We start from the raw sequence: 13,535 nt of genomic DNA on the forward strand, positions 1-13,535 counted from the left end.
GGGGGAGGGGACTGCAGCCAGGGACAGACAGACAGAAATGGGGAGCCGGGCCAGGGATGGATGGACAGACTGACTGACTGGAGGGAGGGGATTCTGGCCAGGCACAGACAGACTGACAACAAACAGGGAAAGGGAAGTTCAGCCAGGTACACGGGATAGACAGACAGGGGAGAGCCCGGGGAGGAACTCAGTCAGGGCCAGACGAACAGACAAGGGCCACCCGGGAACTGCCAGCAGCTGGGGTCTGTCAGGGCTGGATGGACAGACAGATGGGGGGCACTGGCAGCCATGGTCAGACAGGAGATCCCAGTCAGGGTCAGGACAGAGACAAAAAGGTGGGTTGAGGGGAAGAGGAGTCAAGGAACAGATGGACAGGCAGAGATGAGCCAGGGATAGATGAGGAGGCTTGGGGAGAGGGGTACAGATAGGTTGAAGGAGGCTTATACTGAAATGGGCACACGAAAGACAACATACCCTTACACACTGATCCACCTAATCACCTTGAACAACAGAGAGGAAACACACACACACACACAGCAAACTCTCATACCTAGATAAGGACACACTCACACATGGAACAAGCACTCACACACATGACAAAACACACATGCAGTCCCTCTAACACACATTATTCTCTCGCTCCCGTCACAACACATACACAGAGTCAAACACTAAGGCAAGGCAACACACACTAATACAAGGAAACACTCTGTCATACATGTTCAAACAATAGGCCCCATTATCAACTGTGCTGGAGCTGTGACTTTGTGGTGCTGGCTGACCCTTAAGTAGGAGCATCTTCAGGGTTGTACAACTTCATCAAACTCATACACCAAACTTAAAAGCAGCCTCAGCAATGTTAAGGCAGAAATGTAAATAATAATAATAATCCCTATCTCCTACATAGTGCTTTTCATCAGTAGATTTCAAAGCACTTTACATTTTACTGATGGGGAAGCTAAGGCACAGGGAGATGAAGTGACTTGCCCAAGATCAGTGGCAAAATTGGGCTTAGATCTCCTGAGTCACAGTCCAGCACTTTATCCACTAGACCCCACTGTCTAGGAATTAACTTTTTATGTAATGGGGAAAAAAGGGGAAGTTGATTGCAATTATGATCAATTAGCAGTTATGAAATGCAGACAGTGATAGGGAAGCTAAATGTATCACTGAAAAATCTATGTCCAATAGAGTTAAGGTCAATAAGAAGGAATACTAGAACATATATTAGTGTGATGATCTGGGAAGTCTGTCCATCTATGAATTCTGCTTGATACTATGAACTCGCTGTATGTAGCTGTATTTTTGAAAAAAGACGCCAGATGTGTAGAGCCCTGTAAATCTGCGGATAGCCGCTTTATATCCGCAGACCATGTTTGCAGATCGGACGCGGATATACATTGTGTATCCACGCAGGGTTCTACAGGTGCGATCCTGGCAATTACAAGCTGGTAAGCCTTCCTTCAGGACTAGGCAACTGATTTAAAGGATAGAATTGTCACATACATAGATGAACATGGTAAGTTGGGGAAGAGTCAACATGGCTTTTGTAAACGGAAATCATGCTTCACCTATTCTATTAGAATTCTTTGAGGATGACAACAAGCATGTGGACAAGGGGGATCCAGTGGATGTAGTGTACTTGGACTTTCAGAAAGCCTCTGACAAGCTCCCATACCAAAGGCTCTTCAGCGAAGTAAGCAGTCCTGGGATAAGAGGGAAGGCCCTCTCATGGATCAGTAACTGTTGGAGATGGAAGTAACAGCCTTATATTGGAGTGTATTTCAATAGTATTATGGGTGATGTGAAGGTCGCAAGGAATGCAGGTCAGTTTCTCCTAGGTATATCTCACCAAATCAATTCCCTAGTATTGCAATGGCTTGGGCACTGGTGCGCCTCAGTCCCACCTATTCTCTGCCTGTGGCACACAGTCGTTTAGTCTCTGGAGGGCTGTAATACTTTTGTCTAATCCAGGTTATTGTGCTCACTATACGGGTAACTGAGTGGGGTTTAGTGACCTGTGATGTGCAGGAGGTCAGGCAAGATGATCTGTGGTCCCTTCTGGCTTTAACCTCTGACTCTATGATTAACCTTAAAAGCATGGAAATCAGAAGTTTGGGGTCAGTGGAGTCTGTCCTGATGCAACCTTAATTGGCACCTAAATTGTTGGTGTTATTTATATTGACTCCACCAAATCCAGAGGAAATGCATGCGTGGATTTGCCGCCTTGGGTTTGTGGTAAATCTGGATCACATTCAGGCTTAATCAGTTCCTGTTCTCAGCTCTCCCTTCCTCTGCAGAAGGCCCCTCTGCTAGTGTGGTGTCAGCAGAAAGGAAAAGGAAGCTCAGCTTGCAGTCAGAGGTTTCCCTCCCTCCTGTTTCTATGTGATTGTTTGGTATTTCCATAAGCAGTCTATGCCTTTTGGTCTTCTGAGAAAGCATTTATCTGTGCAGGGACAGAGATAATACAGGGTCGGATATGTAGTAAATGCAAAATGAAATGAAACACTTTTTAGATAACTGAATTGAGTGAATTGCTCATTATGCCTCAATAGGCTTCTCCCTTCCTGCTTTTGACAATATTTAGCTAAGAGATGTGCCCAAGCCGCAAAGTTTGAAAACAAATCTGAACTTCCCCAGAGTTTGGGAGTGTCTGGATTCAGCAGTCTGAAGAGGTCTGGTATTATGGAGAGGTGGCAGACTCTCTATTCTTAAGGTTGTAGCCAGCTTCCATTATCAAACCCATTTTTTGATCTCCTACAACTTTGGTTCAGAAGATTTGGCCTGAAAATTGTAAAAATTACTCTGAAGTATATAAAAAATACTTCCATGTTATCAATCTGAGTTACAGATCACAAAATGATCTTAGTTTGAAATTCTGGCTTGTTTTTGATCCCTCGAGCTCAAAAGCACCTTGTTATAATCCCTGCTACTATCTCTTCAGTTTCTCCGTACAGTTTAATCTCCTTGAAAACTCAGGCACGGGGTATCTGAAGAAAGTGAAGCAACGCTATTAAATATTTTTGTTGTCTAGTTTTAGGCCCAATCCAGCCCCCGTGGATGTCAGTCTGAGTTTCTGTGATACTGTATAGGGTGTGAGAGCATATTGCCCAATTGCAACTCAAAAAGAACAGAAGGATATTTCTATAGCTATTGGCTGATTCCTGTTAACCATCGTGGAAATTCCGAGTGTCAAACAGACCCTTACATTGCGCAGAGGGTAATTACTTGAGTTAGAATTTAGCCAGGAGATCCAAATTAACATTCTTAATCTTGCAAAAAGTGATGCGGGGTTATTTCTAGTGGTTTACTTTTAAAAACTGGTAATAGCTTTCTTATTACGCTACTCTTGCACTCTCTCCTGAGCTACCTCATTTTGTCCTCACTGGGGAGTTTGCTATTCTCTGCTCCTTTTAGAGTTGGCTTGTTCAATAGATTTCAAGGCCAGAAGGGACCTTTGTGATCATCTAGTCTGACCTCCTGTATAACACTGGCAATAGAACTCCCCCAACATAATTCCTTTTGAACTAGAGCATATCTTTCAGAGAAACATCCAGCTTGGATTTAAAAATTACCGGTGATGGAGAATCCACCATGACCCTTGGTAAACTATTCCAATGGATAATTAGCCTTATTGCTATTCCTGTGCAATCTCTTTTGGAATGAGCACCCAGTTCCTGTATACTCTCTCTGTTCCATTTGACAGGAACTGACCTTAATTTACATTTTGGGGAGCTGTGGACTTAATGCTTAGCCTTAGGCAGAGAGGCCCAAGGCCTTGTGGTGAAGGCACTGGACTGGGTCTCAGGAAATCAGAACTTTATTCCTGGCTCTGCCACAGACTCCCTGTGTGACCTTGGGCAAGTCACTTTGCTTTCTTTCTGCCTCAGTTTCACCATCTGTAAAAGGGGGTTAATAGCACTGTCCTGCCCTGACAAGAGTAAGTTCATTCATGTGTATGATGTGCTCAAATATTACAGAGATAGGGTGCTGATACCGGTGACATGTGAAAGTAGGTATTGCAGGAGAACCTGACAGTGCAGTGTACCCCCATAGATTATATTGCTGCAGCACCCAAAATGTGCTACATGCTATACAAACACATAGTCCCTGCCACAAAGGTTTAAATTCTAAATAGACAAGGCAAGTGACCAGCCAATGAGAAATTGTTAAGAACACAGCACCACCCAGTCAGCACCACCACCTTCCTTCACCTCTGCCCAGATGCGCCAGCTAATCTGTTCTGCCCTTTCTGATCCAGAGTGAGAGTGCCCTCCTTCTGTCTGTTCACCCCGTGGCATAGATTCAGGAACAATCTAAAAGCCTGGGGGAAGGAAACAAAAAAATCTAACAGCCAGAGAATTCCCACATTATAGAAAGTGACCAACAGTGGGAAAAGTGACTGATAGTGTGTGGAGGGGCTTTCTGGCTGTGCGGGCAGAACCCTACATAGTTTCACCTGTCCCCAGCAGACTCTGGAAGCTTGTAGTCTGGGTTTAAATTGTTTAAATGTGTGAGTAATAGTAGGCCCATGTCTGAAAGGAAGGGCACATCCATTTCATCAAGTACAGATAAGAAAATGTGCTTTGGGCCATGCCCCAGCTTCTCTGAGCATCCTTGGATCCAACAGCAGCCTTGAATCTAACAAGAATCTTACATTGTGAAACTGTCATGTCAGAAATGATAGCTGCATCCCATCAATCCTAGGTGTTGATAGAATCCTCTGCAGACATTAAAACAGATTACCTGCATTACAGATTACCTCCATTACACTCATTGGAGTTATGCCAGTGGAGAATCTGGCCCACCACGTTTCTTAGGTGGACCAAGCAACAGCCAGCTAGAAAGCAATTGCCTTCACCTTGCATGTGCTATCTCAGTGGTTCTCAAACTTTTGTACTGGTGACCCCTTCCACAGAGCAAGCCTCCGAGGGTGACCCCCCTTATAAATTAAAAATACTTTTTAATATATTTAACACCATTATAAATGCTGGAGGCAAAGCGGGGCTTGGGGTGCAGGCTGACAGCTTGCGACCCCCCATATAATAACCCTGTGACCCCCTGAGGGCCCCCGACCCCCAGTTTGAGAACCCCTGTGCTATCTAAAGGAAAAAGGACGTCTGACCCAATGAAAGAATGCTCACCTCTGAAGTAATCCGGATTTACTTATGTGTTAAATGGATGGTGTTAATGGACCAAGAATCATTGGTCTGCCTTTTTGGGTTTGAAAACAGGGATGAAATAAAAAATTTGTTTTTAAAAAATTATCTTTCTGGCGCCCATGTCTGAAAATGTGACTCCGCTGTAACTGATGCAGCGGTGTCTGCCTGAATTTGCAGAGAGCCTGATACAATAGCAGGAAGAGCTGTAACTTGCTCCATGGCTCTGCTTGCCAAAGCAGTTGCTCCCAAGGAAGGGAGGGGTGGGAAACAAGACAGCCCAGACAACCCCTTCAGCCCAGATTTTAAAGTCCCCTCCCCACCTGCCCATGCACGGGAGCCACCCCAGCTGGGGCTGGCTGCAGAGGACCGTCTGGGCGGATCGTGTGCACGAGCCACTCCTGCCACGTGGCGGCGCGCGCGGGACTCGAGGCCAGGCGCCGGGAGGGGGCCCGACAGGCAGGCGCGCGCCGACGCCGGGGAGAGGCCCGGAGCGCGCGCGCGCGCCGCGGTAGTTTGGGCGCGCGGGGCTGCCGTAGGAGCATGGCGTTGGGCTCGGAGGCGCTGCGGGAGCGGCCGGTGCAGCTGGCGCTGGTGTTGGCCTTCGCCTCGGGCGTGCTGGTGGGCTGGCAGGCCCACCGCGTGCGCAGGCGCTTCCTGGCCTGGAGGAAGCGGCGGCTGCAGGGGCTGCTGGAGGCCACGCAGAAGAAGCTGGACGTGGCCTGAGCGGGGGCCGGCGGGCGGCGCGGCTCTGGCTGGGGGCGGTGCCCTGGGTCCCTGCCACGCCCGGCGAGTGGGGCGGCCCGGACTGTCCCCCCCCGGGCCTCACCCGTGTCACAGCCCGAGCCTGGGCCGGTGGGGAGGGCCAGGATTTACCGCCAGCAGCTAAGTCGTGTGTAAAGCCCAGCGGCCTTGCTTAAAGCCCTGCCTCAGGTGTGTGGGTGTTAACACGGTAGGAACGCAGCTCTCTCTAGTGTAGACGCGGCCAGCCTCTGGCGGGTGGTGCCACGCCCCCCGACTCAGGGTAAAGCAGGGGCTCTCAAACTTCTGTACTGGTGCCCCCTTTCAGATAGCAAGCCTCTGAGTGTGACCCCCCCCTTATAAATTAAAAACACTTTTATATATATTTAACACCATTATAAATGCTGGAGGCAAAGCGGGGCGTGGGGTGGAGGCTGACAGCTTGCGACACCTCCTCCCCCATGTAATAACCTCGTGACCCCCTGAGGGATCCTGACCCCCAATTTGAGAACCCCTGGTGTAAAGCAAAGTGAAGCGCTTGTGTAAGTGTGCGCAGATCGGGGCCTGAGGGTACGTCTGCATGGCAAAAAAACAATACCCACAGCAGCAAGTCTCGGCCTTGGGATCAACTCACTAGGGCTTGCATCCAGCTAAAAATAACAGTGTAGACGTTCCTGCTCCAGTTTGGAGACTCAGCCCCCTCTGGGTTTCCGAGCCCAGGCTCCAGCCTGAGCTGAATGCCTACGTTGTTATTTGTAGCCCTGTGGCATGATCCCAAGTCAAGTGCCCCGGGCTCTGAGACTCGCTGTTACATGGTTTTCTTTGCAGTGTAGATGTATCCTGAATTTCTGTTGGTCCCTCAATGTCAAAGCTCCCTCCTTCGGGAGCCAGTTTCCTTGAGACAGTCATCTTATTCTCATTCCCTAATACTAGGGAATAATTTACTATTTTAACATCATCTTAATAAAATTTTTAAATTTGTTTCTATAAACATTGACAATTTGCCATATAAAGATTTTGTTTTTAAATATCTAGGATTTTTTCTTGAGTAAGGGGCTTATCACAATTATTAGCCACTCCGAGACCTAGCAAACTTGTATGGGTATTGGGGTGAAGGCATTGCTTTTAGCTGCCTCTTTCTGGTAACAGGCTTACAACAGTGTGGCAAAATACAGTAGAACCTCAGCATTACAAACACCTCGGGAATGGAGGTTGTAACTCTGAAATGTTCATAACTCTGAACAAAACATTATGGTTGTTCTTTCAAAAGTTTACAACTGAACATTCACTTCATACAGCTTTGAAACTACTATGCAGAAGAAAAATGCTGCTTTTAACCATCTTAATTTAAATGAAACAAGCACAGAAAGTAACCTAACCTTGTCAAATCTTTTTTAATAACTTTCCCTTTTTTTAATAATGTATGTTTAACACAGTACTGTACTGTATTTGCTTTTTTTGTGTCTCTGCTGTTGCCTGATTCCGTATTTCTGGTTCCAAATGAGGTGTGTGGTTGACCCGTTAGTTTGTAACTCTGAAGTTCTACTGTACATAGTCTTAGGTGGCTAAGCCAGGCTCTTATTTATTTATTTAATTTAATTTCTGACACATGAATTTTGGTCCATTGATTTCTGGTTCCACACTGTTTTCGTTTACCAGGAATGATCTTAACACAGTCCTTGAATTATATTAGTAAGCTTTGTTTGTATTAATTCAGTTAATAAATTAATAAAGGTAGGCCCAGTTATCACAAGAGCTGAGACTTATCTGTCACATACAGTTCCTTATGCAAGCCCTATTTACAATATGGAAGTGGAAGGGAGAAATGAGAGGAAGAACAACGTTTTGGCCTATGTAGGGAATGGCATGTTCCTGCTCCTTCACAACAGTCTAACAGTTGCAGGGATGTATCTCTTGGGGTGACTGGATACACCTTTTGTCATGTACAGTCAATTAAAAATCCAGTTTCTTATTTAAGCCATAAGTACACAATGGAAGTGGAGTGAGGGCATGATGTATCAGAGCATACTGCACAGGAACTAAGCATCAGGTTGATGAGTGGCATGTCCCAGCTACTTCAGAACAGTCTAAAGGCAGCAGGGAGGAATCATATGGGGTGATTTGAGACTAATTTCATCACGTACAGCCAGTCAAAACCCAGTGCCTTAATTATTTAATTCAGGGGTTCTCAAACTGGGGGTCAGGACCCCTTGGGGGGTTGCGAGGTTATTACATTGGGAGTCGCGATCTGTCAAGCTCCATCCCAAACCCCACTTTGCTTCCAGCATTTATAATGGTGCTAAATATATAAAAATGTGTTTTTAATTTATATGGGGGGGTCGCACTCAGAAGCTTGCTATGTGAAAGGGGTCACCAGTGCAAAAGCTTGAGAACCACTGATTTAATTCATAAATAATGAATTAATTAGGAATTTTTTATCACATCCAATCATGCTAATTTGATATTTCTAAAAATGTAATCTTACATTGATATATTTTCAAAGTAATTTTGACCTTTGAATAAGGAACCAAGGAACCACGTAACCACTTAGTAAGGAACTCGTGCCAAGTAAAAGGAACCGGGAATAAAGAGTCAACTTCAGCCTCCTCGGGGTTAGAAGGATTGTGTCCCTCCAACCCTACACAGCTCCCATGTATAAAACTTGTTTTACTTGATCTTTGCATAGGGCATTGTGGGTTTTTGTTTTGTATTACTGAATACAGAGAGACTATTGCATCTCACTTCAGATACTGTCTAGTTCAGGCTAGTTTTCTATTGGGAGCCTGATTTAAAAAATAGATAAATCTACCTCTCCTGCTCCCCCAAAAAACTTAAAACAGTATTTGAAACATTTACATGTGTGGAACTCTGATAGGGGATACGCTTCGGGGGGGTGGGGTGGGGAGGAGAGGCAGAGAGGGTGGAAAGGGGAGGGTTGGTGTTTGGACAAAGATGTTCCTGAGATTGGACCATTTGAAAAATCAGAGCTGCTTCTCTCAGCAAGGGTTTGAAATGCAAAAGAGCTCCCATTTTCAAGTTACCATGTGGCCTGACGTGGGAATGCACTGCTGGCACTCATGTATATCTCAGTCTTGTCTGTCTGACTCTCCTCTGCAAAATGTAGTGAAATTATCTCCATCAGATATTAAATGTAAATAGATCATATATTTGACTGTTACAACATAGTTTATTACAGCACACTCTAAATTCCTGACAATCAAGGTTGCTTTATTGTAGTCTCTAAATCTAAATAACAATCTGGAAATACTCAGTTAAAGTGCTAACAGCATTGAGCTTACTATTTAACTACCATATACTAAACTTGATTTTCACAAACTTGTCTCTTAATAACTGAAATATTGTAATGGTGCTGTAAATAGATTCATTTATCTTTGCTCTCGCATAAAGGTTGGTTTTTGGTTGTGAGCATACACGGAGCAGATGTAGCTGTTAGGGACTATGGGCTTGTATTGGTAAATATCTGGAAACATTTTTGTTCGCATCAAAAATGTCCAATAATGGAATTTTTTTGCAAATGAAATTTTGAGGGAACACCAGTGATTTTGGGTACATTTTTAATTAAGTCTTTCTACCTTAATATTTTTGACATAATATATTGTTTCTGTCACTTTCCCTTTGGTTACTCAATGTTCTGTCTGCCCCCTTTTAATATCTCTTACATCTGATTTTCTTCTTTTATTTTTGATACATTATAATCTGACTGAACATTGTTTTGATCACCTTTGCTATTTAAATTAAAAAAAAAACCCAAACAAACGTGAAATTATGTGCAATTTGTAATTTTTCACTTTCTTTTAACAGCCTTAGACAGATGAAAGCTGACAACTGACTGAAAATAAATGGACTTCTGCTGCATTTGTGTCTAAACACAGTTTAAAAGATGGACTTTAAAAAGAAATGTTTTGATAAGCAACCGTATTCTAAAAAAGAAGGCATCTGTGGTATCATACAATCTCATTTGCCCAAACTGACATCAGCAAAGCTTATCTTCACATGTATCAGAATAACCTAGCCACCAAAATGTTATGGGGTGAGCTTAATTAATTCATATGTATTATGACTGTGCAAACCTGTCACATTATGTTTTTAAGGGATGTTTGTGTCTGTTTTGCTTTGTGACTCTTAAGGCTCGTCCTGAGCTACATTTGACCCTTATATTTTAATAAATTAAACTAAAAGTGATATAACTTAAGTTACTTACTAGTAATTTGTAATAAAGTATCTCTTAAGTGGGGAGTGAAAACATGTAAAGATTCTGATGTTAAACATTTTAGAACTTTGAAAGTATACAACCCAAAAGGGTTGGTCAAAAAGATTAAGGCAAAAGCATACTAGTGTAGACTGATAAGATAAATTCGTATATTAAATCAGTAATGCTGGGGTTCTTGTCTGAAATTCAGCAAAAATAGTCAGAGAATTCGATGTCTAGATCTCTTACCAACTCCATAACTAAGAATACATCAGCCCTGTATACTTACTGTGCCACATCATCACTTCCAGCAAAGATGCTGGACATCATGAATTAAAATCCTTGGGACTTCCTTTGTGATTAATTTTGCTGGGCCTCATGCTACATATGTCAGCCATCCCTATCTTTCTGTTACTTCCATGCATACGTGCACAGCTTTCCCCTCCAAAAAAAAAAAAAAAATCTCCTAATCAACACATTTTTAAAGTGTTTCTATCTTGTTCTCCTTTTATGTTTATAAGCAGATGGCAACCCCACATTGTGCCAAAATAGTTAAAGGCTATGTAGGTTCAGAATTCATTCCCTGCCTTTAGCTTTAACTTTATTAATAAGCTAATGCAAAAATAGAAAAAAGCCCAGACAGATTCTGCCCATGCCTTCTACCCAAGCTTGGCTGTTCTTATGATTTTTCTCTTAGGACTGGTGAGACTTAGACCATTGATTTCCAAACTGTTTACTAAGGTGACCCACCAACAGCATTTTGTCTTCTTGTTTGCAACCCACCCTTACATATATGCACCCTCTGCCCTTGCGCTGCAATCTGAATCCCGGCCCAGTGCAGAGGGGAAGCCTGGACAAGGGGGGTTGGAGAGCAAGCCCACTATGCACTCACCCCTCTGGGTCGGCTCTTGTTCCATGGCACTAGGCTTAGCTCTAGCTCTCTGCTCCAGGTGTTACAACCTGGTACACAGTGTGTCAGCACCACTCAGGTTTGGAGGGCAGCCAGTGGATCTGCGACCCCATGTGTCTGGTTGCAATCCCCAGACTGGGGAGCCAGGCCCAACCTCGCAGGACAGAAGCCACCACGGTGGGGTGAGTGTGGGCCAGCCTCACTCTCCAGTCCCCTCCTCTCTGCACCTGGCTGGTAAAGTGTATGTTTGCCTAGTTCAAGGCCCAGTGATGAGTAAACCTGTTCCTGGACACAGTGATCCATACAGAACCTTCCTGAGACCCACCAGTTGGAAAACACTGGCTTAGATTCCTCTGATCAGGGGGCCACTCTCACTTCACTTATACCCAGAATTAGTTAACGAGGTGCACCATCCGTCAGAGCTCCAATGCCTTCTAACATAGGGGGTCAATGAACCCAGCTGCTGTGTAACAATGTCATTCAGAATCTTGAAATGTTGACTTATCCAAGTTGGAAATCTTGTGTCCTTTATAGCTGAGATGTAGCTTGGTTACAGAAGTTTTCTGTGTAATGCTGTATCAGGCTGATTTAGTGGTGATATGGCATACGCTTGCGGGCATCCTGTGCAAAGTGGAGCTGAGGTCAGGTGTTTTAATGTCATTTATTGGAAGACATGGTTCATGTGCTAGCTCAGACTTTGCACTTACTGACATGTTAAAATATAATTGTACTTATATTTATTAAAGCACCCAGGATTTTTTTATTTTTTTTTGCAATGGATTATTTGTTATGTTTTTAATGTGTACCTAGTATTTGTTTCTGGAAAAGGTAAAAGGAAGAAAAAAAGAGATGGTAGATATGACAATTTGGGATTTCTGTATAGTGGCTTGAATAATTCTTTGGATACATCAGCACAGTTTTTTCTAAATCTGGTGTTGCATACATCAGCGTAATTAATCATTTTAATACGATTACAAAGGAGTTTTTTCTCACGCCTTGTCAATAACCCTAAAAGTGTTTTTTAAAAAATCATTAAAATAAAAACAGTAAACCCTCATGTGGAAAGGGCACATGATCGTTTGATCTCAAGTACATGTTGTAACTTGACAACACTATTAATTCTATGTACATCTCTGCTGCATTTCCTTATCTAATACTTTGGAAACAATTAAACAGCAAATACTGAAGTGCATGAGCTGTTTAGAGTTCAGAGGGAAGCAATGTCAGATCACCTGCTAGGAAAAAAATTCCTCTGAATATGTCAAATTAATGTGAAAAGGCTACGAAGAAAATTAAATTGCTTCTTCCATGGCTCAGTCGGTGTGAGAGAGAAGAATTCCAGCAGGTGCATGGCTAGAATTTCTGCCTGCAACACAGCCCGGCTGTGCAGACTGTAAGTCTCTTTTTGTAGTAGGGTGGGTCCGTCCTGGTCCATGAGTGGAGCTCTGAAGTGCTATGCTATGGCAATAACAACAACAAGAAGTTTGGCAGAATTTAATTTTTATTTTGTATAATTTTGGGGGATAATGTAGATGTTTATCTCTGAGCCTGTTTTCAAATGTATAGCTATTTAAATTGTCGTTCCCCACAACTGAGACAATCATTATTCACTGACGGTCTCTAGACATTCTCAAGCAGCATTTTTCTTTGCTTCCCTTTACCCTGGGGGGGGGTGGGGTGTGTGGGTGTGTGTACACATGCACCCACAGCCGCCTAGGGTGTGAAATCAGCAGCACCCACTGGTAGGGTGACCAGATAGCAAATGTGAAAAATTGGGACGGGGGTGGGGGATAATAGGAGCCTATATAAGAAAAAAACCCCAAAATCGGGACTGTCCCTATAAAATCGGGACATCTGGTCACCCTACCCACTGGTTACCATCCCAGTCCCGCCAACTAACCTAGACACAGCGCTGAGAGCTAGGCTCGCGCAGACTACAGCCCCCAGCATGCACTGCTCGCCGGGCTCCGAGCGAGGCCTGGTGCGGGGGGAGCGCGCCTTTCGGGCCCCAGTGCATTCTGGGAGGTGTAGTCTTTGCCCGTGACTCAGGAACGGGAGAAGCCCGCCAGCCCCGTTGCATGCTGGGACGCGTAGTTCGCCTCTGTCTCCGCAGCGGGCTCCCCCGCCCTCTGATGTTCGGGACCGCGCGGCGATGACGACAATTCTTAGCGCCCAAGCGTTCGTCTCCTTAGCGACGATGTCCGGGCGGAGGGGCCGGAGCCCGCTGCAGGGGGCTCAGCGGCGGGGCCGCGAGTTGCGGCAGCAGGTACCGCCCGTCCCGCGCACCCCCGCCCCGAAGCTACAGCGCGGGGAGCGGCGCCCCCTGCCGGCTGGGTTGGGGGGATCCAGTCTGGGCAGGGGGAGCGGCGCCCCCTGCTGGTGGGGTTGGGAGGATCCAGTCTGGGCAGGGGGAGCGGTGCCCCCTGCCGGCAGGGTTGGGGGGATCCAGTCTGGGGAGGGGGAGCGGTGCCCCCTGCCGGCGGGGTTGGGGGGATCCAGTCTGGGGAGGGGGAGC

At 45.1% G+C, this 13,535-nt stretch overlaps 1 protein-coding gene and 1 long non-coding RNA gene across 2 annotated transcripts in view; both read left to right on the forward strand.

Moving 5' to 3' along the window:
- Positions 1-5,898: 5,898 nt before the first annotated feature.
- LOC112108448 lies at positions 5,899-10,108 on the forward strand. The gene is made up of 2 exons (XR_002908250.3): positions 5,899-6,092; positions 9,723-10,108. It is a non-coding gene; the product is annotated as an uncharacterized LOC112108448 (long non-coding RNA).
- Positions 10,109-13,217: 3,109 nt separating this feature from the next.
- Positions 13,218-13,535, forward strand: part of NPHP1 (nephrocystin 1) — a 35,841-nt gene continuing 35,523 nt past the window's right edge. Inside the window, exon 1 of the mRNA XM_026653202.1 lies at positions 13,218-13,286. Coding sequence (XP_026508987.1) covers positions 13,218-13,286 — 69 coding nt within the window. The remainder of the gene's footprint in view (positions 13,287-13,535) is intronic.

Source organism: Terrapene carolina, unplaced genomic scaffold (assembly GCF_002925995.2).
Source record: "Terrapene carolina triunguis isolate 2854851 unplaced genomic scaffold, T_m_triunguis-2.0 Scaffold132, whole genome shotgun sequence".
Lineage (NCBI taxonomy): Eukaryota > Metazoa > Chordata > Testudines > Emydidae > Terrapene > Terrapene triunguis.